Source organism: Armigeres subalbatus, chromosome 2, assembly GCF_024139115.2.
Source record: "Armigeres subalbatus isolate Guangzhou_Male chromosome 2, GZ_Asu_2, whole genome shotgun sequence".
NCBI classification, from domain to species: domain Eukaryota; kingdom Metazoa; phylum Arthropoda; class Insecta; order Diptera; family Culicidae; genus Armigeres; species Armigeres subalbatus.
The window spans coordinates 423,452,589-423,477,992 of NC_085140.1; the positions used below are offsets into that span (position 1 = coordinate 423,452,589).

At 42.1% G+C, this 25,404-nt stretch overlaps 2 protein-coding genes and 1 long non-coding RNA gene across 3 annotated transcripts; 2 read left to right on the forward strand and 1 right to left on the reverse strand.

The window, feature by feature from the left end:
• The first annotated feature begins 14,401 nt into the window (after positions 1-14,401).
• On the forward strand, positions 14,402-18,535 carry LOC134210323 (uncharacterized protein K02A2.6-like). The gene is made up of 2 exons (XM_062686372.1): positions 14,402-15,314; positions 15,606-18,535. The coding sequence occupies exons 1-2, from the start codon at positions 14,678-14,680 to the stop codon at positions 18,533-18,535; spliced, it is 3,567 nt and encodes a 1,188-aa protein (XP_062542356.1). The 5' UTR covers positions 14,402-14,677.
• A 2,577-nt stretch (positions 18,536-21,112) lies between these two features.
• Positions 21,113-22,236, reverse strand: LOC134217817 (adult cuticle protein 1-like). The gene is made up of 2 exons (XM_062696633.1): positions 22,097-22,236; positions 21,113-22,035 (listed from the first exon to the last, which is right to left on the reverse strand). Exons 1-2 carry the CDS (start codon positions 22,100-22,102, stop codon positions 21,526-21,528), a joined length of 516 nt encoding a protein of 171 aa, XP_062552617.1. The 5' UTR covers positions 22,103-22,236; the 3' UTR covers positions 21,113-21,525.
• Positions 21,911-22,417, forward strand: LOC134217818 (uncharacterized). The gene is made up of 2 exons (XR_009981167.1): positions 21,911-22,049; positions 22,123-22,417. It is a non-coding gene; the product is annotated as an uncharacterized LOC134217818 (long non-coding RNA).
• The last annotated feature ends 2,987 nt before the right edge of the window (positions 22,418-25,404 follow it).

A 25,404-nucleotide genomic window follows, 5' to 3' on the forward strand; every position in this document is an offset into this window, starting at 1 on the left:
AGAGGCTTGGAAGCCTCCTTTCAAGAGGCTCGGAAGCCTCCTTTCAAGAGGCTCGGAAGCCTCCTTTCAAGAGGCTCGGAAGCAGGGTTGGGAAAAATCAAATTTTCGAAAAATCTAGAATGATCAAACTCACCCGCGATTTTACTTTTAAATTATCAAGTGATTAAAACTCGCCAGCGATTAAAAATCGTTTGAAAATCGTATCTTGATTTGAAGCATTTACCGTTACCTTTTTAACTATTTTTCCTTACTAGCATGAAGCTATAACGCCAAATAGAAGATAAAACGGGACTGTTGACAATTAGCTATTATTAGTGAAGATTAATGATTGAATGAAAATTCTGTGTTTATTATCGTTTGAGTACAAAATTTGAGAAGATGTCGCCGGCGACAACTCGCCTACTGTTTTTACGTGAGAAATTTTCACATGAAAATTGCAATAATGATCGTCTGATAATGATTAAGCACAACACTGCTCGGAAGCCTCCTTTCAAGAGGCTCGGAAGCCTCCTTTCAAGAGGCTCGGAAGCCTCCTTTCAAGAGGCTCGGAAGCCTCCTTTCAAGAGGCTCGGAAGCCTCCTTTCAAGAGGCTCGGAAGCCTCCTTTCAAGAGGCTCGGAAGCCTCCTTTCAAGAGGCTCAGGAAGCCTCCTTTCAAGAGGCTCGGAAGCCTCCTTTCAAGAGGCTCTCAGCCTCCTTTCAAGAGGCCTGGAAGCCTCCTTTCAAGAGGCCTCAAGCCTCCTTTCAAGAGGCTCAAGCCTCCCTTTCAAGAGGCTCGGAAGCCTCCTTTCAAGAGGCTCAGAAGCCTCCTTTCAAGAGGCTCAGAAGCCTCCTTTCAAGAGGCCTGAAGCCTCCTTTCAAGAGGCTCAAGCCTCCTTTCAAAAGGCTCAGAAGCCTCCTTTCAAGAGGCTCGAAGCCTCCTTTCAAGAGGCTCAGAAGCCTCCTTTCAAGAGGCTCAAGCCTCCTTTCAAGAGGCTCGGAAGCCTCCTTTCAAGAGGCTCGGAAGCCTCCTTTCAAGAGGCTCGGAAGCCTCCTTTCAAGAGACTCGGAAGCCTCCTTTTTTTTTTTTTTTTTTGTGGTTTAAAATTCAGTTTATTTGTCAGATTGATATTAGTGTTTTACAAAATTTCGTTTTGGAAGCAATTCAAAAATCTAATTCTAAGTGAAAAACTAAGCATCAACATCGATTCTATTGTTACAGCTATTAACAAAGCGGATGTAGTTAATAAAATATTTTAGTATTTTCACACGTGTAGTTTTCCGTATGCCTGGAAGAACAGGTTTCACGAGATCTTCAAATGACAGCCGTCTCCATCCGTCCATGACTTCCGTGAGCTTCTGCTGAAAAACCGTCCAAGCCGGTACAACACGAGCACAGGAAGAGAATTTGTGTTGGAGAGTTTCCGTTGCTTGTATGCCGCAGTGTTGGCATTTTTCGTCCTCTACTCGTTGCATTACGTGCAGCAATCTTCGGTGTTCGATTTTACCATTTACCAGCAAAAAAAGTTGCGATCGCTGCGCAGACGACAGCTCCTTCATTGCAATGTTACGCCACGCGCGTGGCCAGTCAACTTCTGGACTGTTTCGTTCCACCTTTGGTAACTCCGTTTGGTGGACAAAGTGCTGGTGGATTTGATCGGCGGAGGGTTTGCAAGGATTGATTTTATGTCGGGATTATCTATGGTAACAGGGCGGGGATTTGCGTGGAGTAGGAAGGATTTATAATAGGGAATGGAATCGATCTCCTTGATGTGCCTATTGGTGGCTAAACTGCGACTTTTCAGCGCCAGTGTATGCAAATTCAAGCCGCCGTGCTCCTTCTTTCGAACCATCTGCATAATAGGAACGCGAGCTGGTATTCCTCTCCATAGGAACGTCCCCATCGTTGCAGTGATCTTCGCCGTGTGGATACCGAACGGAGGCAGCACAGACGAAAGGTACCACAGTTTTGATGTGCCGAATGTATTCAGCATGATCACCTTTTGGTGCAGAGTCAGCATGCGCAAGGACTGTAGCCACATCTGCTGCGCAAACTTTCCAACCAATGCGTTCCAATTAATCGTTGTCATTAGCCGTATAGAGTTTGTGAAGCTAACACCCAGTATTTTGACTACATTTGCTGTTTGCAGCCACTGGGTGTTAATTTGATTTCCTTCGAAAACCCCCACATCCGCCGCAATGGTTTTGCGCAAATTTAATTTCGCACCGGCGGCAAGTCCAAAGCGACGAAACACTTCCCTCATTGCCTCGATTTGCCACGGTGACGTCACGATAACGCTGATGTCGTCGGCGTAGGCAACGAGAAGGTCATCCCCACACACTTGCTCGAGCCTGCATACCAGAGGATGGAGATAGATGACGAAAAGGTGCATTGACAATGGGTCCCCTTGCCGCACCGAACGAGTAATTTCAAACGAACGAGCCAGGCGTCCATTCACAAGTAGCCGGGAAGTGGACCGACTTGCGATGCGCGCGAGAAGAGCGATGAGTTCCTCGTTGAACCCGAGCGACCGCATGGTTTCGAAGAGAAACGAGTGACGCACCCGATCGAAAGCATTCTCCAGATCGAAGCTGATTAGTTTGCCGGCGCGATGGTGATGGCGGAGACTGGCAATTCGGTCTTTCAGCGCGAGAGTGGCCTGGAAAATATTGCGCTCTGAGTTAGAACATTTTTGTCCGTCACTCAAAACACAGTGGGCCCGCATGACGCATTCCATCCTGTTCTTCAGGATGCGAGAGAGTAATTTGTAGTCGCTGTTGAGCAGCGTTATGGGCCGGTACGCTCGTGCCGTGTTGTCTCCACCTTTCTTTTTAGCCAGCACGATGATGCCCTCCACGAAGGCATTGGGCAGATTGCCGGTGAGTGCTTCATTGAGAAGCAGGTTCAACTCACGGTGGATGACGTTGAACATTCGAAGGTAAAACTCTCGTGGAATCCCATCGCTACCGGGGGATCGTTTCGGTGCGCTCGCTCTGATCGCAGACAAAATCTCTGCTGTCGTGATCTCCTCTGTGCATGCTTCATTCAGTGGATCGTCCGGTGGGATAACCCTCTCACAAACAAACCCGTCCTCGTTGTTGTTTGTTGCTTCTTCCGAATATAGATTCGAGAAAAAAGCAAACAAATTGGTTTCTATTGCTTCTGGATGATCTGCAATCTCGTTTTCAGCCGTTTGCAGCTGCGCGATGATTGTTTTTTTACGCCGTCTTTCCCCCAGCTGGAATATCGACATGGGTTCTCCCGCAAGGTGCGTCTCGTTGATACGCATGAACGCATGGGAAAAATTTCTCTGCAGAGCCAGCATTTCACCTCTTAGACGGTTTATGGTGGCCAACATTTCGGGATGTTGATAGTATCCGTCGTACGCTAGCCTCAGTTGCGCATAAAGATGCTGGTGCGCATCGTGAAATTCGTCGTAAACGGCTCGTGATTTCCACTTGAAAAACGATTTTATCTTTGGCTTAGCGTACGACAGCCACCATTCCATCCACGACGCGTAATTTCTGCGCTGCCGAGTCCAATATTGCCACTTATAATGGAACTCGGCAACGTTTTCTTCTGTTAGAAGATGGGGCCGTAGGGCCCAAAAGCCGCGCCCAGGCTCATGTCCTAGTGGGAAGAGACAGAGTCTTACCGTCAACGCCTTGTGATCGGTAAAGCAACAGACGTGCGTGTATGCAGACTGTAGGTTATTTCGTAGGCTAGTGCTAACGTACATGCGGTCAAGTCGGGATTGTGCGTTCCGATTGACGTACGTGAAACCGGGGTCACGCGGGCACAGCTTTTCCCACGCGTCATGCAACTGCAGTTGTTGGATGGCTGTTTTGAGGGACGGGCTTGTGTTTGGGCTGGATGAGTCGCATGACCGCAGTACACAATTGAAGTCACCAGCTAGGATGACGTTTGCGGTGGAGTGACGGAGGTAGTAGGCCAGCGTGCCATTGAAAAAAGCTTCTCTTGCTGCTCGCTGTGCAGTGCCGGAGGGAGCGTAGACATTGCAGATGGTTGTGTCTTGCACTCTCAGTGCGATCAGCCGGCTGTCCAAACTCTTCTCGACGTGGGTTACCTGGATGTGTTCCTTCACTGCAACAGCTGTGCCTCTTCTCGTGTGGTCTACATTTGCGAAAACAACATAGCCTGGCAAGGAAAGCTGTTCGTTCTCTACTTCCTGCAGACACACGATATCGAGACTTTGGCTACTGATGAAGGTTCGGAGTGCGTTCAGTTTCGTTTGGTTCGTGATAGTTCCGATGTTTATCGACGCGAGGTTGTAGGACGTGAGAGCCATTTATGGATTTTCGTTCTCGTCCCGCTCGTCGTCGCCGTCGTCGCATCGTTGTTTCTTACCCGGCGGGCGGTCTCGGCTTCGGCTATTTCTAGTCGATGTAGACGATTCGTCCGTATCGTTGCCGGCGGTTCGGCTTTGCGATCGCATCGCATTTGCAGGTTTTTTAAAAATGTCAACCAAGACCACTTCAGCGCTCTGTGGTTGTGTGCGTGACGATGAACTGCGTGCACTTTGTTTTTGCAACTGGCTGGGGGACACCGTACGTGTGATGCTCACGGTCGGTTGGCTTGTTGCTTGATTTAGTGAGCCACGCGGTTCGGTCTGATACGTCGGCTGTGGCAGCTCGGGGAAAGCATCTAGTGATGTTGGTGGTGGAACGACAGAGCGCTGGCCGACCGGTTTGGCGTTCGGTGGTTTCACACCGTTCGCCTTATTCGGTGGTTGTCGTGGCGTAGTTTGCTTCGCTACGTTTGCGTAGCTCTTTTGGACCAGCAGCTTCTTGTTCTGCACACAAGAAATGCCTGTGTGAGTCTGCTCTTTGCAGTGTTTGCAGGAAGAAATCTGTCCCTTGTACTGGATATACGCTTGTTGACTATCGATCGTGACCCACGAATCGATGTTGCGTTTGATCAGCATACGAGCCGACCAGATCCCGAGCGGAATTCCACCAAACTCGAATCCATCACCCCACGTCAATTCGCGCAGCGAGATCACTTCCCCGAACGCACTGAGGAACTCAACGATCTTCTCTTCGGAAACGTTTTCCGGCAAATCGTGCACCTTCACTTCAACACTTCCATCTTCCATGGTTATTCGCAACTTGTGCTTCTTCCCCGCAATATCCACTTCATGTTTTTCGTCGTGTTCGTCCACGATTTTTTGTGCGATCGTCAGATCATTGACCTTGACGAACGCACATTGTTCACCGCGGTGGCACTGGAGTCTCACAACATCTTCTTTCTTCAACCCAAGAACTGTGCGACAAAAGCCATGCACCTTTTCGAAAGACGGCTTCACCGGGAAGCGCGAGTAGTCTATACGAAAAGTATTTTCGCGCCTCATCGCAGTACACTAAAAGCGCGCGATGCGGCACGAGCAGATGAAAAATAAACCACCGGATTTAATTCGCTTGACTTTCGGAGAGCGCAATCGAAAACACGTCTGCTCGTCTCATAAGCTGAGCGGTAACTAAGAGACTCGGAAGCCTCCTTTCAAGATGCTCGGAAGCCTCCTTTCAAGAGGCTCGGAAGCCTCCTTTCAAGAGGCTCGGAGGCCTCCTTTCAAGAGGCTCGGAAGCCTCCTTTCAAGAGGCTCGGAAGCCTCCTTTCAAGAGGCTCGGAAGCCTCCTTTCAAGAGACTCGGAAGCCTCCTTTCAAGAGGCTCGGAAGCCTCCTTTCAAGAGGCTCGGAAGCCTCCTTTCAAGAGGCTCGGAAGCCTCCTTTCAAGAGGCTCGGAAGCCTCCTTTCAAGAGGCTCGGAAGCCGTCTTTCAAGAGGCTCGAAAGCCACTTTTCAAGAGGCTCGAAAGCCTATTTTCAATATGCTCGGAAGCCTTCAATAGTCAAAAGATTTCCTACAGTCAGTCCCTTGATGTAAGAACTTAATTTTAATTGGGAAGTTTAAAAAAAAATAAAAATTTCAGAAAAGTTTATGGAGAGCCATATATTCCGTTAGATTTCAGGTCCATTTTTGATATACTTTAAGAGCTATAATCGTATTTTCATTTACATCAAAAAATCATGGGGGGTACCATGGGGGTTAATGCAAAAGTTCGAATGGTACCTCTCAAGAAAAAGGTTGAGAACCGCTGTTTTATAGCAATGAGTGTTAAACTAATTTTCCTCTTCTAATCCCTAATTGACTGTAAGGACGTGACCAGCATCGTTATTGGTCATGATTTGGAAACTCCGAAGCAAATATACAATAAGAATAACTTTTTTGTATCCCAAGAATATTATTTAATTGATGAGCTGTGCATATTTGCTGTTTCTCGGACAATCATGATTAACAATTACGATGTGTACAGTTAATCAAGCTAAGCTCTTCTTTGATTATTTCCACAATATGTAAGGAACATTGAAGATTTTTGCGCATTTCTAGATCTTCGCATGGAATTTGCAAAAAAATTCCAGAACGGGTTGAAAGATCATTAAAATTGCTGAAAGTTCTTTACTTATGATATCTTTTAGCTCATACTGACCATAACAGCTGTTCTCATATGCCAAGGACACATAGACAATAGCTCCGTTCGTCAAGCTGATTGTATATAAGACTATGGGTCTGTGAAATTCATTCTGAAGTATATATCTTTGTGCATTTTAGAAAGGTGCACAGGATTCTTCTAGTGAGCAAATGTATGCTATATATATATATATATATATATATATATATATATATATATATATATATATATATATATATATATATATGTAGACGAATAATAAGAAGGAATAAGTTTTGGCTGTTACGCCCTTTTCAAATATCAATTCTCTATCTGTGTATGCGCCTGGCAGATGTGGATACATAATTGAGTATCCCACTAAATAAAAAAAATAAATTTAAGCATTAATTTTCTGATTTTGAATTAGCTCAATACTATAAAACCACGCTGACAAGACAACATGAAGTATGCTTCAGCATAATTACATTATTCTTAAGTGAACTAAGATTTTAAACGAAATTTGATCCGTATATGAAAAATCCCACAATTTCTATATTTTTTATACTTTCTGATATGAAAGCGGCATAAATTCTGGGTTATTCCCGATCAAAAATGCATAACAAAATTATAACAAGGGGAGTTATTTATTTCAAAAAATTATTGTAACAAAATGTGTTATAAATTTTGCTAATTAGTTGTTAAAATAACAAAAATTATATCAAAAATACCTCTAGCCGTAACATAATTAAAACAAAGGTTGATACCTTCATATCAACATTATAACAAACGTTGATATAATTTTTCTGTACAAAAATCTACTTCAAGGTAATTGCCTACATCATGGATAGAAATCTGGTACGCTACCACGCCGGATTTCCATCCATAATGTAGGCAATTAACTTTGGTCCAGCTATGCAAATATCGAGCGTGTTCAACTTATACAGAAGGTGATTACCTCCGATTATTTTTCCAATGTGTACAAAACATGTAGGCAATTATTTTGTGAAAATATTCATAACTCATGTTGTTATAATTTTGAAATGAAATAAAACTAGCCGAAGACACATTTTCATCGAATTATCTAATTATAACACACGTTGTTTTAAATAACTGTTGTTATTAGATAGAATTTAGTTATAATTTTGTTATGCATTCCTGATCGGGTTGCCTTATCGCCAATGGTATATGCGGCAAGAATGCGGTGATTTATCACAGACTGCCTCTTCTGTTATTATAACTCTATTGGTCGTAAAACAGTTATTTGCCTTCGAAAAAGTGAAATCTGAATTTCGTACATAATGTAAAACCAATTTAATCAAACTTTCGCGGAAAAAAAAATTGAAATTACGTTTCGTTTCGAAAAATTTCGAATCAAGCCTTGATTTCGTTTCGTTTCGAAGTTTCGAAATTAAACCCATATTTCGTTTCATTTCGATCCGAATCAACATTGACATTTTAAATTTCGTTTCGTTTCGTTAGGAAAAAGTGTGTTATCTTTTATCTTTTATCTTTTATCTTTTATTGAGAGGGAAAAGCCGGCGGGAGTGGAGTTTAGGCAATATTACGCTCCTTCTCCCGTAGGCATAAAACCTCTATTTTTTTATATCAACAGTTCACAACCAAATGATACATACATGATAACCTTAAAACTAACAATTGATGACAAACACTAGATTTTACAATACAATCTTAATACATTATTACTACGTCTAACAGAACAAAAGGCTCAACTTACATAGAATTGGACAAATATCTACTATAGCTTTTCTTCAGTGTGGAACGAGACAAATTGAAATCGAATACACTATAACAACGATTGAAAGTTCTACACATACTACTGATTGGTTCATTTTGGCCATAATTTGTACGGGACATGGGGAGACGAATAAAATTGTGGGAACGAAGATCACGACGACGAATATCAATATTTATAAGACGGAGTAAACTACAACAGTCAACGTTTGAGAGCAAAAGGTCAGATACAAATGAAGCCTTTGCGACATCACGCCGCAGATACAGCGGTTCAAGTCCTATGAGTTTGCAACGATCCTCGTATCTTGGGAGGTTCTGAGGATCGTTCCAAGGCAAGAGACGAAGAGCAAAACGAACAAACGCATACTCTTAGTTACATCGACAAATACAGATTGAAAATTGTCTCAAGTCACGCTACTTTGGCACAGAAATATTCCATCCAGGAGAGGCACAGCAATTTCAATGTTCACAAAAGTGAGCGTTTTTCAATTGCGTGAAATATTATTCCAACAGTCACCGCAAATTTAAAAAATCCGAAAATCGCGAGCTTAGATGGTGGAGTTTGAAAACCCTTTGTAAGACTAATTCATAGTCGACTTTCTAAAAACAAATTAGTATGTGAGTTGGGAGATGACGAGATCTGCTTTAATCAGAGCAATTCAAAGTATCAAGTCGTTCAGCTGCCGGTGTAACACGCTTCTATCTTCCACTAGCTTCTCATACGCAACCGTGAATAGGATTTGAGCTAATTTGTCCGTAGTTCAAATTATCGTTAAACGAATAAGTTTCATCAGTAAAGAGCATTTGTGGTTGTAAAAAGGTAATACAAATTTTCTACTCTTTTACTATTATCCAATGATGGTAAAGAAGTCCCTAATAATAATTTCAATAGGATGTTGTTTATTAAAAATGCATGCGTATGTTTGTATTCATATGTTTAATTATTCTTGGTTTTCTAAATGGTGATTAAAGCAGAGATGTCCTGCACAGTTGGCAAAAAATCTGATCTTTTATTTTTTACAATTTTTTGACAATCAAATCAAATACATTTAGTGAGTGCCATTGAAAGATGAATATTGAAGCTTTCGAAATGTCATTTCAATCTGTCAAAATAATACACGCCAGGGATACGTGGGCTTTTTTTCATTACCACGCAGTCTGCGGAGGGTCTGCAAATCGTCCTCCACCTGATCGATCCACCTTGCCCGCTGTGCACCTCGCCTTCTTGTTCCCGTCAGATCGTTGTCAAGAACCATTTTCACCGGATTACTGTCCGACATTCTGGCTACGTGCCCGGCCCACCACAGTCGTCCGATTTTTGCGGTGTGAACGTGGTTCTCCCACCAGCTGATGCAATTCGTGGTTCATTCGTCTCCTCCACGTACCTTCCGCCATCTGCACCCCACCATAGATGGTACGCAGCACTTTCCTTTCGAAAACTCCAAATGCGCGTTGGTCCTCCACGAGCATCGTCCTGGTCTCGTGTCCGTGGAGGACTACCGGTCTAATAATCGTTTCGTAGATTGTCAGTTTGGTACGGCGGCGAACTCTATTCGATCTATTCGCGGAGCGTCTTGCGGAGTCCAAAATATGTACGATTTCCAGCCACTATGCGCATCCGAATTTCTCTGCTGGTATCATTTTCGGCAGTCACCAGTGAGCCCAAGTACACAAATTCTTCAACCACCTCGATTTCGTCACCACCGATGCAAATTCGCGGTGGGTGGCTCACATTGTCTTCTCTTGAACCTCTTCCTATCATGTACTTCGTCTTCAACTAGTTGATGACTAGTTCGATCCGCTTAGCTTCCCTCTTCAGTCTGATGTAGGCTTCCTCCATCTTCTCAAAGTTACGTGCTATAATATCTATGTCGTCCGCGAAGCCAAATAGCTGGACGGACTTATTGAAAATTGTACCACTCGTGTCAATCCCTGCTCTTCGTATTACCCCTTCCAAAGCAATGTTGAATAGCAGACACGAAAGACCATCACCTTGCCGTAACCCTCTGCGAGTTTCGATGGGACTCGAGTATGCCCCTGAAACTCGAACTACGCACATCACCCGATCCATCGTCGCTTTAATCAACCGTGTCAGTTTTTCCGGAAATCCGTGTTCGTGCATTAGCTGCCATAGCTGGTCCCGATCGATTGTATCATACACACTTAATCGCTAGAATTATTCTCGGTAAAACAATATGATGAACGCAGTCGGTAAAGCATATTGTTACTGATATTTCGTTAGAAAATAGAACTGTCAAATTATTAACTGAATTTCGGGAAACGAGTTTACAACAGTCATCGGTAATCTGAAAATTATCCGAATCTCGGTAAAACTCATATGTCAAAAATTGGAAAACAGATGTATGCGTGCATCACACAAGATGGCTCATAACACAAGATGGCACACAATTGCTCGTCATTGGAATCATTATTTCTGTAAGTATTTTAATTTGAATCCACTGGAATTATATTAAATTTCATTGAAGATATATTTTTGCTCGGAAAGTATATGGTTTTTGTTCTCAAGTTTTTGTTTTCCGTTTCATTGTTTCCAATTTCAGTTGCCGTGGATACCATTGGATGCTGCAATTTGAATGCATCAAGGTCAAAATGGCGCGGATACCGTTCCGCTCCTCCAAAAGTATCTGTCTTATCAGCTGGGATGTGAAGAGTCATATGGAAAGGAAAAGAATATAGAGTGCCTATAACTCTTTCAATTCGTGCATAGCTGTTTGTGACAAGGTTTGTTGTTATTATTTTGTATGCGGAAACTGAGCAAACCATATTTGTGAAAATCAATTTTAATAGTTCTTCGTTTTCAAGCTTCAGGCCATTTTCTACGTAGAACAAATTCTATCTGCTCCGAAATGAATTATGTACATTGCAAAAAAATAACATATGAAAACATGCGAAAAACGCTTGTAATGATAATTTGTTTAATTGATACCTTTAAAACAAAATTAAACTGAATAAATGTTTATTTGGAAATTCATAATATTTTTTGTTTTCATTCTGTATTTTGATTAATTATGAGAAAGAAAAACAAAATTGTACTGATTCTCGTTAAAACAATATACCGAGGTCCTCGGTATATTGTTACCGATCGAATCAGCAAATTTTGACAGCTGCACGGTATCGTTCGTTTAACGACCAGTCGGTAATTTGAACTTTCACCGAGATTTTTACCGAGCTCTCAGCTGTTGGATTCTCGGTAGTTTATTTTGCCGGCCTCGGCGAAATAAATTAAGTGTGTATGCGGCTTTGAAGTCGATGAATAGATGATGTGTGAGCACGTTGTATTCGCGGTATTTCTGCAGTACTTGGCGAATGGTGAACACCTGGTCCGTAGTGGAACGTTCGCCCATAAAACCCGCCTGGAACTGCCCCACGAACTCTCTTGCAATTGATGCTAGTCGACGGCATAAAATTTGGGAGAGTACCTTGTAGGCGGCGTTCAGTAATGTGATTGCGCGGTAGTTGCTACAATTCAGCTTATCGCCCTTTTTGTAGATGGGACACATGACACCTTCCATCCACTCCTGCTGCAAAACTTCCTCCTCCCAAATCTTGGTAATGACCCAGTGCAGCGCTCTAGCCAGTGCCTCACCACCGTATTTCAATAGCTCTAGTTGGTCAACCCCCGGGGCTTTCTTGTTCTTCAGCCGGCCAATCTCCTCCTGGATTTCCTGGAGATCCGGAGCCGGTAAAGTTAGGTTCTGCGCACGTTCTCCCAGGTCCATCACCATACCGCCATCTTCGTCTGTCACATCGCCATTCAGGTGTTCTTCGTAGTGCTGCCGCCACCTTTGGATCACCTTATGCTCGTTCGTAAGAAGGTTCCCGTTTATGTCCTTACACAAATAAGACTGTGGCACGTGGCCCTTACGTGAACGGTTCAACTTCTCATAGAAATTTCGTGTGATATTAGCGCGATACAGTTGCTCCGTTTCTTCACGGTTTCGATTTTCCTGTTGGTGCTTTTTCCTTTGTTTGATCTGTTCCGCGCCAGTTTGTTTCGTGCCTAGTTCGCCCTACTGCAGTTTGTCAGCAATCTCGTCCATGCTGCATTCTTCTCTTCCACTAACTGCTCACATTCGCCGTCATACCAGTCGTTTCTCTGATCCGGGGCACCGTGCCAAGTACAGCGGTTGCGGTGCTACCAATGGCGGATCGAATGTCTCTCCAGCCATCTTCGACGCTACGCCTAGCTGCTCTCCCATTGGGAGTGCCACTTCCAGCTGCTGTGCGCATCCAATGGCTAGTCTACCGTCTTGTAGCCGCCCAATGTTAAGCCGCGGGGTCCGACTTCGACACTTGTTGTGCACCGTCGAGAATTTTGAGTGCAGGCATACTGCGACGAGGTAGTGGTTGGATTCAATATTCGCACTGCGGTAACGTTCGGGATGTCGGAGAAGAATTTACCGTCGATTAGAACGTGGTCGATTTGGTTTTCCGTTTCGTGGTTAGGTGATTAGGTATGCAGACTATCCGGTCCGATGACCGGTCTACATATTTCCTCCCTTCCTACCTGAGCGTTCATGTCGCCGATGACGGTTTTGACGTCCCGCAGTGGGCATCCATCGTATGTCTGCTCCAGCTGTACATAGAACGCTTCTTTCTCGTCATCGGGGCTCCCTTCATGTAGGCAGTGCACGTTGATGATGCTATAGTTTAAGAAACAACCTTTTATCATCAGCCTGCACATCCTTGCGTTGATTGGCTCCCTCCCAATCACACGTTGGCACATCTTACCCAGCACTATGAAGCCGGTTCCCAGCTCGTTGGTGGTGCCACAGCTTTGGTAGAAGGTAGCCGCTCGATGGCCGCTTTTCCACACTTTCTGTCCTGTCCAGCAAATCTCCTGCAGCGCCACGACGTCGAAGTTGCGGGGATGTAATGCATTGTAGATCATCCCATTTCCTACTATGCAAGGTACAAATCAATCACTTATCACAAGGAAAAAAAGAAGTTCATGAACCAATGCACCATGCGTCACCATATGCTTGTATGCTTATACATCGTACATGTTCAAAACTTGTTGGCATACAATAAATCTCCAATCTCTGTTGAAATGTCTCGAAGACACCATTACTCTATATCACATAATAAAGGTACCGTCTTCTGAGGGGAAGATGATTATTTTTAAGACAAAACATGCAATAACAATGTGTGTTTATATTTTAAATCGAAACAAATATTTTCAAAACATGTACTGTTATACATTGTAATAATAAACAACTTTAGTTTTCTGATATGCTTTCGCATTTATTAAAATAAATTTAATTATCACAAATTTTTTGAGTAATCTGGTTTGGGGTGAAGTTGATCAAGACAGCACTTCTATAATTATTATGACCAAGCCGTCAAAATACACTAGGTTATTTGTATGAATGTTTTATTTACTACGTAAAGAAGTCTACGAAGTCAATATTTGAAACAAAAATAGCTTAATTTATGACTATATCTCTTTTTCTTCCACCAAATACACATGATTATAATCGAAAATTTCGGATTTTCTGCCTAGCGGTAACATTACTTGAACGGATAATATTGTTGACTACCGTTTCATAAAAAACTAGGCACTTTTGACTGACACATCAAATAATCATCTTCGCCTCAATGAACATCTTCCTTCATATGACGGTACTATTAAATAAACGCGCTAAAAACACGATTTCAGCCACTGTGTACAGGCGCTGTCAAGACGATTATTTCGATAAATATTTGAATCTCTTTTAATGGAGAGTAGAGTGGCCCAGCCTTGTATGGGGAGAAAAACCAGTTGTCAAATTCTACGTTGCACCCCCCAAAATTGTGCCTTTGGGTAAGAAAATCAATCTCTGAAAATTTCAGCTCAATCGCTTGTTGCATAAGCTGGCGCATTTGATTTGAAGTTTGTATGGTGGTTTCAGCCAAAATGCATAGGGAAATACACCTCCGACACTCTTTTGTTCAGGAAATTGGTTCGGTATGCCCGACTGAGCTCAGAATTGTAACAAAGGTAGTTGATATATTAAATTTCCTCCTTGCCGAGGCGGGAATCGAACCCTCACTCCATAGCATAGCGTCTAGACGATTGACGTCGCTAACCCGACGACCACGACGCCCGTTTGAAGAATACTTTCAGAAATTCCTTCAGGAGAAATTCTTCAGATATTTCAGGAGTGTAACGTATAAGCGTAACATTTATATATTGACCTTGCTATCCAATACCTTGTACCCGACATTTGTAATGTATTCTACCTGTCAATAAAGATACTTTGATTAACTCGTAATTAGCTTACATGGTGTCAGAAAGAAAATTAAGCTAGCGATATTGTTCGATATCCATGATAAACACCGGTGGAATCGCGTAAAAACAAAGCCAGCAATGCAGATTAGTTGTCGGTTGTGCGGTACAAGTTGGAATATTGAGTGGCGGCGGGAGTGAAAACGATTAATTTGTGAAATAAAATCAAACTCTACCGCGATCCGAAAAAATGGCGTCGTCTTCGGGCTTGAAGCCACCAAAACCGATTGTGTTGGGAGAGAACATGGCCGCCCAATGGAAAAGTTGGGTTCGGCAATATTCGTGGTTTGCGACGGCTACGCAGCTGTCTGAAAAATCCGACGAGGTGCAGGCAGCAACCTTCATGAGCGCTATAGGGGAAGATTGTGTGCGGATATACGACACGTTCGGTCTGCGGCCGGACGAAGAAAAAGATGTTGACGTGATCAAATCGAAATTTGAGGAATATTTCACACCAAAGTCGTGCGTTACGTTCGAGCGCTATAACTTTAATCAAATCGTTCAGCGAGAAGACGAACAGTTTGACAGTTTTGTAACCCGAGTAAAAGAACAAGCGAAAAAATGCTCTTTCAGTGTGCTTCACGATTCGCTTATTAAAGATCGAATAATTATCGGTGTCAGATACACAAGCCTAGTGCCGCAGCTGTTAAATGACGATTTAACACTGCAGAAAACGATCGAGACGTGTCGCAATTTTGAGTTGACAGCAATGCAGTCTAAAGCATTGTCTGGAGAAGCGAAGATAGATGTGGTGAAAACAGTGAAGAAAAAGTTGATAAGCGCTCGATCCGAAGAAAAGGAAGATGTATTTCAGTGCAGAAAGTGCGGTAGGAAGCATAGCAAGCGGTCCTGTCCAGCATTCGGTAAATCGTGTCGGAAATGTGGATTATCCAACCACTTCGCTGCAATGTGCAAATCAAAAAGTGTAGTACATACAGTGCAATCATCGGAGCACAATGAACTTAGTTCCGACGAGGACTCAGAAGAGCTGTTTATTGGATCGGTGGAAAGCGCAAAGAACGAAAAGGATTGGTTTGAAGTGGTTAAAGTGCAAAACAAAAAATTTTCGGTGAAACTTGACTCGGGTGCCCACTGTAACGTCGTTCCGTTGTGGTTAGCTAAACAACTCGGCATCAGTCTACGTCCGTCCAAAACGAAATGGCTTGTTTCGTTTTCCAACCATCGTTTGAAGGTCATCGGTGAAATTGACCCCGTGTGTCGAATTAAGAACAAGGATAGTCATATCACGTTCAAAGTAGTAGAAGAATCAGTGGTACCGGTGCTTGGCAAAGAAACGTGTATTTCGCAACGGTTAATAGCTCGTGTAGATGCGGTTTTGGATGAGGCAGTGTACGATGGATTAGGTTGTGTGAAAGACTATGTGTATGACATTGATCTGATCAAGGATCCACAGTGGGAAGCGAGACCGGCACGACACGTTCCGCACAGCATCAGAGCAGCTGTGAAAGATGAACTGGATTCAATGGAGCGTCTTGGTGTAATTGAGAGGATTCACGCACCAACCCCGGTGGTCAACGCAATGGTGCTGGTCAAACGCAATGAAAGGATTCGCATCTGCATTGACCCATCTCAGGTAAATCAAAATTTATTACGGCGGCATCATCCTCTCACCACAGTAGAAGATATAGCAACCCGATTAAGAAATTCGAAATATTTCACAATCCTCGATTGTAAAAAGGGATTCTGGCAGATTAGGGTTTCAGAAAGGACGGCAAAGTTTTTGGCTTTTGGTACTCCTTGGGGACGATACATCTGCAAGCGACTACCTTTCGGACTTGCCTCAGCTCCGGAGGTGTTCCAAAAAGTTATTCACGACACACTAGAAGGTATTGAGGGGGTGGAGGTTTCTATGGATGACATCTTAATTCATGCGGAAAGCTCAGAAAAACTAACCAAAATTACGGAAAAGGTTGTGAAACGACTACATTCTGCTGGGCTGAAGTTGAACAAAGATAAATGCTTGTTTAATCAAACTAGTTTGAAATTTCTGGGTCATATTGTTACTGACGGTGGCTTAAAAGCGGATCCAGAGAAATTGGAAGCAATAATCAGACTCAAATCTCCCACCAACAAATCTGAGCTACAGAGAGCTCTAGGAATGATAACATACATGGGAAAATTTGTGGCTAACTTGTCAGACATAACAGCTCCTCTAAGAAGTCTGTTAGTCAAAAATGTTGACTGGGAATGGGGTTGCGAGCAAGAGGCTGCGTTTCAGCAAATTAAAAATCTCATGCAATCACCTCCCGTACTTAGATATTATGATCTGAATCTACCAGTAACACTTTCGGTGGATGCGAGTTCGCACGCCCTGGGAGCTGTTCTCCTACAACAGGGTCGCCCAGTAGCGTATGCATCTAAAGCTTTAACAGCTACTGAAATGAACTATCCCCAGATAGAAAAAGAAGCTACTGCCATACGATTTGCTTGCTCAAAATTTCACCAATACATATACGGGAAGAAGCTGACAATTGAAACCGATCATAAACCGTTAGAATCAATCTTTCGAAAGCCGTTAGATAGAGCTCCGCCCCGTTTACGTAGAATAATATTAGAAGTAGCCCAGTATGATCCTACAGTCGTGTATGTCAAAGGAGCTAACATTCCGATCCCCGACATATTGAGTCGTGATGTCGCTAACTCTTTATCCACTAACGACAATGAACAGCTTGAAGTTCATGTTGTATTGCAGATGACCAAAACTGCCAGTGCAGAGTTGAAGCAGCACACCGAAGCGGATCTAGAAATGCAGTCCCTAAAGTCAGTGATAATGCAGGGTTGGCCGGAAACCAGAAGCGAACTGTTGCCGGAGTTGCGAAAATACTGGGGTTTTCGAGATGAAATGGCTGTATATGATGGGCTGATATTCAAGTCGAACCAAGTACTCATTCCACAATCGCTGAGGAAGGCTATGCTGGAGAAGGTTCACAGTGGACACGCAGGGATTCAAAGCTGCATTCGCCGAGCAAGGCAAGTGCTATTCTGGATTGGTATGAGTAGCAATATTCAGGAGATGGTGGAAGCTTGTACAATTTGTCAACGTCATCAACGGAGCAATACAAAAAATACGATTCTTCTGAAGGACATTCCAGGTCTTCCATTCGAACGGGTTGCGTCAGATCTATTCCATCTGAAAGGAAAGGAGTATCTTCTGCTCGTCGACAGCTATTCTGGTTTTTTCGACATGAAATTGCTGTCGGAAACCACATCCAAACAAGTCATCAATCAGTTGAAAGAATGGTTCTCGGTTCATGGCATTCCTCAAGTTTTGGAAACTGACAACGGTCCACAATATGCTTCTGCAGAGTTTCGTCAATTTAGTCGTCAATGGGGGTTTGAACACCAAACGTCCAGTCCTCACTTCCCGAGAGCAAACGGGTTAGCTGAGCGATATGTGCAAGTAACCAAATCCATACTAAAGAAATGTGCTGAAGATCAGTCTGACATACATCTGGCATTACTCAACGTGAGGAACACACCTCGTAGTAGTTCCTTACCGTCACCCAATGAAAGACTTATGGGCCGATTAGTACGTTCAAACATGCCAATGACACTAGAAGCACTTAGACCGAGGGTGGCAGTGAATGTTCAACAGCTTCTGGAACGCGAACGGGAGATGCAGAAGGATTACGCAGATAGAGGAGGACTGGAGGCGCCGCAGTTCGCCGAGAAGGAGAAAATTCTTATTCAAGATCAGTCGTCCCGAAGATGGACCCCAGGAACAGTAGTTAAACAACTTCGAGAAAACCGTTCATATCTAGTAACGGATGGCGAGAGAACTATAAGGAGGAATGCTCATCATTTGCGCAAGCTACGTGGATCCGATCGGGTGGAAGAAGCGGTGCAGGAGAACTCACAAATAGATGACGGTGTTCCTGATGAAATGACAGCTGAAACCAGTACCGTACAGAATCGAAGCTCGTCAGTCGAGCCCTCAAGTGAAGAAGTAACAGCAGTGCCATCTCGAGTGACGCGTTCTGGACGCACAGTGAAACCTAAGATCTTGAGTGAATTTGAATATTATTAAGAGGGGAAGATGTAACGTATAAGCGTAACATTTATATATTGACCTTGCTATCCAATACCTTGTACCCGACATTTGTAATGTATTCTACCTGTCAATAAAGATACTTTGATTAACTCGTAATTAGCTTACAAGGAGAAAGTCCAATTTTTTTTCATAAATTCTTTTCCTAAAATTTCTATAGAAATTTCCTTTAAAAAAATCCGGAAAAAAACTTCAACAAAATTTTCGGAATAATTCCTGCAGGAATTTTAGAAAGAATATTGTATGATATTACTAAAAGGAAAAGTTAATTTCGAATTCGGAGGAAATTACAAAGGGAATTTTGGAAAGAATTTCTGAAGGATTTGCAGAAGGAGAAATTTCCAAAGGAAAGTTGAAAGATGTTCTAATGGAATTATTGAAGGACTTGCTAAACGAATTCCCGAAGAAATTCTTACATGAGTTTACGAATGAATTTCTACTATAATTTTCGGAAAAATATTTATCGGAATTTCCAAAGAATTTCTACAAAAAATCTTTTGAAAATAACTTCAAGAAATTTTTCGGAAGTTTGTCCAGAAATGTTCAAATTCTAGGAAAATCATTTTTTTTTGCTCAGAACAAATTTGGCGTCTATAATAAAATTTCAGGGAAAATATTCGATTTGATGGGTCACGTGTCCCTTCGCCAGTGATTATAAAACGTGGCGAAAAATCAGTTTTATTCTGATTAATTATTTGCGAGCGTCTTAGGGGAAATGTTACAGGGTTAAACGACTATTTTCTTCCTTTTACTTCCACTAATTAATTTTTATGTATCAAACAGATACGCGTTTCGTCCTCCACAGTCGATAACAAAACACTAAAGAAACCCTCATGTGGAGGACGAAATGCGTATCTGTTTGATACATAAAAATTAATTAGTGGAAGTAAAAGGAAGAAAATATTCGTTTAACCGTGCAGTTTTATTCTTCTCGGAACAATTTTGGCGTATAGATTTAAATTTCAGGGTAAATTTGGTTTGGTAGACCTCGTGCACCATCGTGACCCAGAGCTAACTCCGCCAATGATCACAATTATAATCAACTATACTGCCCATAATCGCATAATTGTCGCATGTGAATTAGAAATCCAGCAAAGATGGGACTGATAGGCAATCATAGGCAGTATACCAATCTCTTAAATAGCTTAATGATACTTCCAATAAGTTGCGTAAATGTAGTTGTTAAAGTTCTGAACAGCCCAGCAATTTCGCACCTGTCACTAGCTAAACACTTTTCCCGTCATGTTATTGAGTGACACCCATCATTAAAGTAACACCAAACAGTTTGGATTGGGACTGCAATCAATCAATCCGCAACCGCCACTCACAGCGCGAATACATTTCCCTGTCCGCATCTAAGGTTACAGCTCTGGAGATTGAAACCTAAGAATAGTTGGAGTCCAACTTAACCACACCTCATCGTGTTTTTGCATTTGTAAACTGGCAGCTTTCGTTCATTCATGGCAATCGTTTAACCTTTTTCATTTCTTTCTGTGCAGCACTCCCAGCGAGAAGTACTTGCTTCTATCCACTTGTTCCACTGGAAAGATTAATAGGGCAACCTTTGAGAAGTGAATCGATTTCCGTTAGGTCGCACGGTTCCAATCCAGATGGGATCGTATCTCGGCCACTACCAGCGTCTATCCGTGGACAATTGGTATCAACGAGGATTTATGTTGGAGATCACTTGATGTAGATATTGCAAAACTTGATAGCTTAATTCAAGGAAATAAGTGCAATCAATCATGGGTCGAGCGGTCGTCAGATCTGTATGAACACATATAGAATAGAACTTTTTGGGTGATATATGATATACTGTAACTACTCCACAACATGTGTGTTGCTCGGGGCCTGCATTTATTGTCACATGAATTGAAGTTAAATAATATTGGAAGATAAAATCGAATATACAATTATATATAAACAAGCACTTAATAGCAGAAACCGGCATGGACACCGGCACTTTGAGTTCATGTCCACTTGTTTTCTCTCCAAATGAATCACAACTGGAGGGCCGATTCAGGTTTTTATTATAATAGTTCAATGTGCTTGCTTTTAATACTAACAGTCTAATTGTATGTGTAATTCCAAATCATAATTTGAAGCATCATTTTGGTATAAAAGTTCTGTGTCAAACAAGTGTAATAACAATCACCTGCAGCCCTTGCTCCATGCCGGAATAAACAGTGCAGTCCTCACTCGATTAATAATGAAGGTAAGTAAATTATTTCCAGTTAATACTTTCTGTTCTAACGTATTTTTCCATTTTTATTCAGTGCATCATTGCAATTATCCTGACGGCCGTAGTATTCGTCACTGCTGAAGATTACGTCTATCCGTACCCCTACTATGCACACTCTGGTTCCTCCGTAGTTCCACTGCATCATGTTCTGCCACTCTCTGTTTATCACCCAGTGGTTGTCTCACCGGCCCATACCGTCGTGTCTCAACCAGAAGCTCGCTATAGGGCTGCCAATTTGGGCGCCGTGCATGATGCTCCGCTTCCTGGACACGCCGTTTCACAGCTGGCACTGAATTTGGAGCCGGCTAGAGGTGTTTTGTAGCAATATTACTGGGTTGATATATGAAATGCAAGATTTGAACAAAACCGTTGATGTTAATAAATTCGAAAAATGCCTTGCTTTCTCGCTTTGCTTATTGGGTCCAAAAAATTCAATTGACAGGCTTTTCCTAGGTAATATAAAGAATAAATTCTGGTCAATAACTAATCTTTTGTTTGCATACTTATGGAACATGGTAATTATGAAGAAGAGTATTGCCGCATGCAGAAGGACAATTATTACGAATATGTAATATTTTCAAAATTGTGTTCGACGCTTTGAAAAATAAAATACACCTATACGTCATTTGAACAACTAGAACTTTATTTGACTCTCTCGGATTTTGTGATGACTAAATTCGCAATTTTCAGTGCCATAGTTCAGATCAGGTACTTATAGCCAAACGCTTCAAACGGTTCCCGCAGCTGGTTCCAGATTGAGCGACTGCTGTGAGATGGCGTGTCCAGCGAGTGGGGCATCATGGACGGCTCCTCGGTTAGCGGCCACATAGCGTGCTTCCTTCTGGGCAATGACGGCCACCGTTGGCTGGGCAACGACGGTAGCAACTGGAGTGGCCACTTGGGTGGCTTCAACGATTTCCGAATCGACAGAGTTGTAGGCCAACACCGATGGGGCGGCGGCGTAAGCCACCGGAGACACATAACGTGGGACGACATTCGATTGGACAACGGTGGTCTGTGGAACGTTGTAGGTGATTGGAGCAACTGGAGCAGCAGCGTAGGTGGTTATTGGAGTAGCACCATAAGTAGTAACTGGAACAGTTGAGATGTACCGAGGAGCCACGTTCTGTTGAACAACAGTAGTCTTGGGCACGGAGTATGCCAATGGGACCGAGTAGGACAATACATTTCCTTCAGCAACAACGGCCAAGGCCATCATGACTACAGCTGCGATGCACTGTTAAAAAGATAGTATGTATTCTATTGAAATTCATATTATTGTGCTTTGAATAACTCACCTTCATGATTGTTGATCTCGTGAAAGATTATTGGCTAAACGGCGAGAGGATTGTCACAACTTGAAGTTCTGATGTGATTTAATGTCCTTCCAATTTTTGCTTGCGTTATATAGTGTCGAAATATATTTCGCGATAATGTTTTGACGTATAGAGGATTAACGAAAAAAATCGAAAGTTCAACCTGTTCCTATGAGCGTATTACCTGTTCTTAGTTGTAAGTTGATGCTTTTTGCTCCGCATTTTCCTCGTGTTTCTGTTTTAACTCTTTCTTCTAGCGCTGCTGTTTCGCTGACCTTGATTAAAGCTAAATAGGTAGATCAGGTTTGATTTTTTTTTGCTTTCAATCAGCATAGTGTTGATTTGATGACAACTTCCTCCATTTGGTTATGTAATATCCATTATAATAATCGAAGAGAATTGAATAAGGTTAATTTGTATGTGATATAATATTTTATTAGCTAAGTAATATGATTAATTCACTCGCGTGGTGTGACGCACTACGTTTTGTGCCTACTGCTGTAATCGATCGATACACCCACGTAGCCAATATTGAACTAGGATGGTTTGATCATCGTCTGACCTTATAGAAATAAATTTATTGGATTTTTTCTTTGAAAATTATGCTACTTAAAGAAGGGTGTAGAAGAATGGCCCAGGAAACAAAAAGTTGTCGAATTCTACGGGGCACCCCTCCAGAATTGTGCCTTTGGTTAAGAAAATCAATCTCTGAAAATTTCAGCACAATTGATTGTTGCGTAATATCCATATATAAAAATGAGTTTGCATTTTCTTTGAAACATTATAACTCACACACTTAAAATAAATCGCCGACTTCGGTAAAATTTTACCGAAATCTCAACCGCTGAACTGTTCGGTAAATTATTTTACTGATTTTCGGTGATTTTGACAGTTGAGCAATGGAAAAAATTACAAAAAATCTGTAAATTAATTTACAGAACAGTTCAGCGGTTGAGATTTCGGTAAAATTTACCGAATACGGTGAAATGAGTTAAGTGTGCAAGGACGGTTGGACTGATTTTCAAGATTTCCTCACTGATCGATTTGTCTTCAAATCAGCTGTGTTTATAAATACTAAGAGTTGATCAATTTGACGGCAAAAAAATATAAAATTGTCAAAATGCAACGGTTTCATGAGTTATGAACAAGCTCGAACTGAAATCAATCTGGAGTGCGACGCTACAATCAACAAAATGATTGACAGATCGAAAATGAGAGACTCCGAAAAATAATCGTAAAGAAATATACGATGCCCTTAAGTAATTTTTAATTAAATTTCCGGAGAAATGTCGGAATGAATTCCTGAAATAAAATTCAAAAGTACTCTTGGATCAATTCCCAAAAAAAATCCGAAGAAATTCCAAGATTATCTTCCTAATGTTTCCGATAGGATTTGTTAAAGAATTACTTTAAGAAATTTCTAAAATAATAACTGGAGCAATTTCTTGAAAAAGTTCGAAGGAATTCCTTAAAACAATTGCCAATAGGAATAATTAAGAATTTCCCGAAAGAATTCTACTAAATGAATTGCGGGAGGTTCTCCTGCAATCATTTCCGTATAGGTATATTTCCGAAGAATTTTCGGAAGAAAATCCGACCAAATTTCCAAAGGAATTTCCAAATTATTTCAAAAGTTATTTTCGAAGGAATTTTTAAAAGAATTTATTCGCGAAAACTTTCCGATAGAGTTTTCGAAGAAATTCCGGAAGGCATTTCCGAAGAAATTCTCAAGACGCAGATATTCCTTAATGATTTTTCTAAGTATGGCATTGGAGGCGACTGGAAATACTGTTTATGTAGAGATATCGGCTGGCGCATCCTTACAAAACCATTATTGCTTAGCGTTTTACTCTGCCCGACGTTTCGACCATTGCATGTGGCCTTTTCCAAGGGAAAATAATATTTCTAGAGATAATGTTCAGTTACAATGTTGAAAAATTTTAGTTACTTGATCAATTCTTATTTGTTCGATCAAATCTTGTTTTCGTTTCCTATTTTACATGTCGTTTTGGGTGTCGTATGGTCGTAGTTTTTGCTTCTTAATAAGTCAAATATTAATTTCTAGTTAACGTGTATTATTTTACGAGAGAATTCTTGCTTTTGCGATAGTTTTGTTATACAATTCGATCGCAGTGCTCGATATTACAACGGCTGTTTTGAAAATGGTGCATAGAGTGGCCCAGCCTTGTATAGGGAGAAAAAAAGTTGTCGAATTCTACAGGGCACCCCCCAGGATTCCCGAGCAACACACATGTTGTAAATCAGTTTATGATACTCATATATGACCAAATTTGGTCATATATGAGTTATTGCAACCAAATCAACTTGAATTGTGTTGCTAGGGATGTGCCTTTGGGTGAAAAAATTAATTTTAAATTCCTGGAATGGATTCTTGTAGGAGTTTCTAAAATGTGAAAAGTGAGACGTCTCATTTCTCATTCCTCATTTCTCACTTCTCACTGTAAAAAGTGAGAAGCGCAAAAAAATAGTGAGACGTCGCACTACCCACTTTGCACTACTCCTTTTTACAGTGAGAAGTGGGAAAAAAAGTAATGAGAAGTGAGACGTCTCACTTTTCACATCTCATTTCTCCCTTTTCAAATGACCTATTCGGCCAAGTGATATGTTCGGCCAAATAACCTATTCGGCCGAATGTTATGTTCGGCCAAAGGTCATGTTCGGCCAAATGTTCTATTCGGCCAAATGCCTTACTCGGCCAAATGTCCTATTCGGTCAAATGTCCTATTCGGCCAAATGTCTTATTCGACCAAATGACCTATTCGGCCAAATTACCTATTCGACCAAAACTCGTATTCGGCCAAATGACATACCCCGCCAAAAGACATATTCGGCCAGGTGCCTAGTGGCATTCGGCCAAGTAACGGTATTCAGACATAACGACATCTGGATGGAGTTTGGTATCGATAAATGTCGATCCATACATCTACACCGGGGTCACCTGATGGATGCCAACAGTTTCCGCGTCAACGAACAGGCTGAAAGTGAAACGTACAAGTCGAAAGGAATTCGCCATACGATGATCAAGAAAGAGCTGCAGGAGGAGTTCTTCGTGTCAACGGTATTTTGAAGAGCCTCATGTCGTCAGGCAGCATGTTGAAGGCGATAAACACGTTTGCCGTGCCCTTATTGACATACAGTTTCGGGGTGGTGAAGTGAACCAAGACTGACTTGGAGGCGTTAGAACGAGCGGTACGAGTGGCGTTCACTAAGCATCGCATGCGCCATCCAAAATCGTCCATTGAAAGAGCCACCCTGCCACGTACAGTAGG

Excerpts from the sequence above, each read along its gene's own strand:
- LOC134210323 (XM_062686372.1), top strand. The coding sequence starts at position 14,678 with ATGGCGTCGTCTTCGGGCTTGAAGCCACCAAAACCGATTGTGTTGGGA. Across the intron at positions 15,315-15,605 it reads ATTTCAGTGCAGAAAGTGCG|CTAAACAACTCGGCATCAGT; the intron begins GTAGGAAGCATA and ends CGTTGTGGTTAG.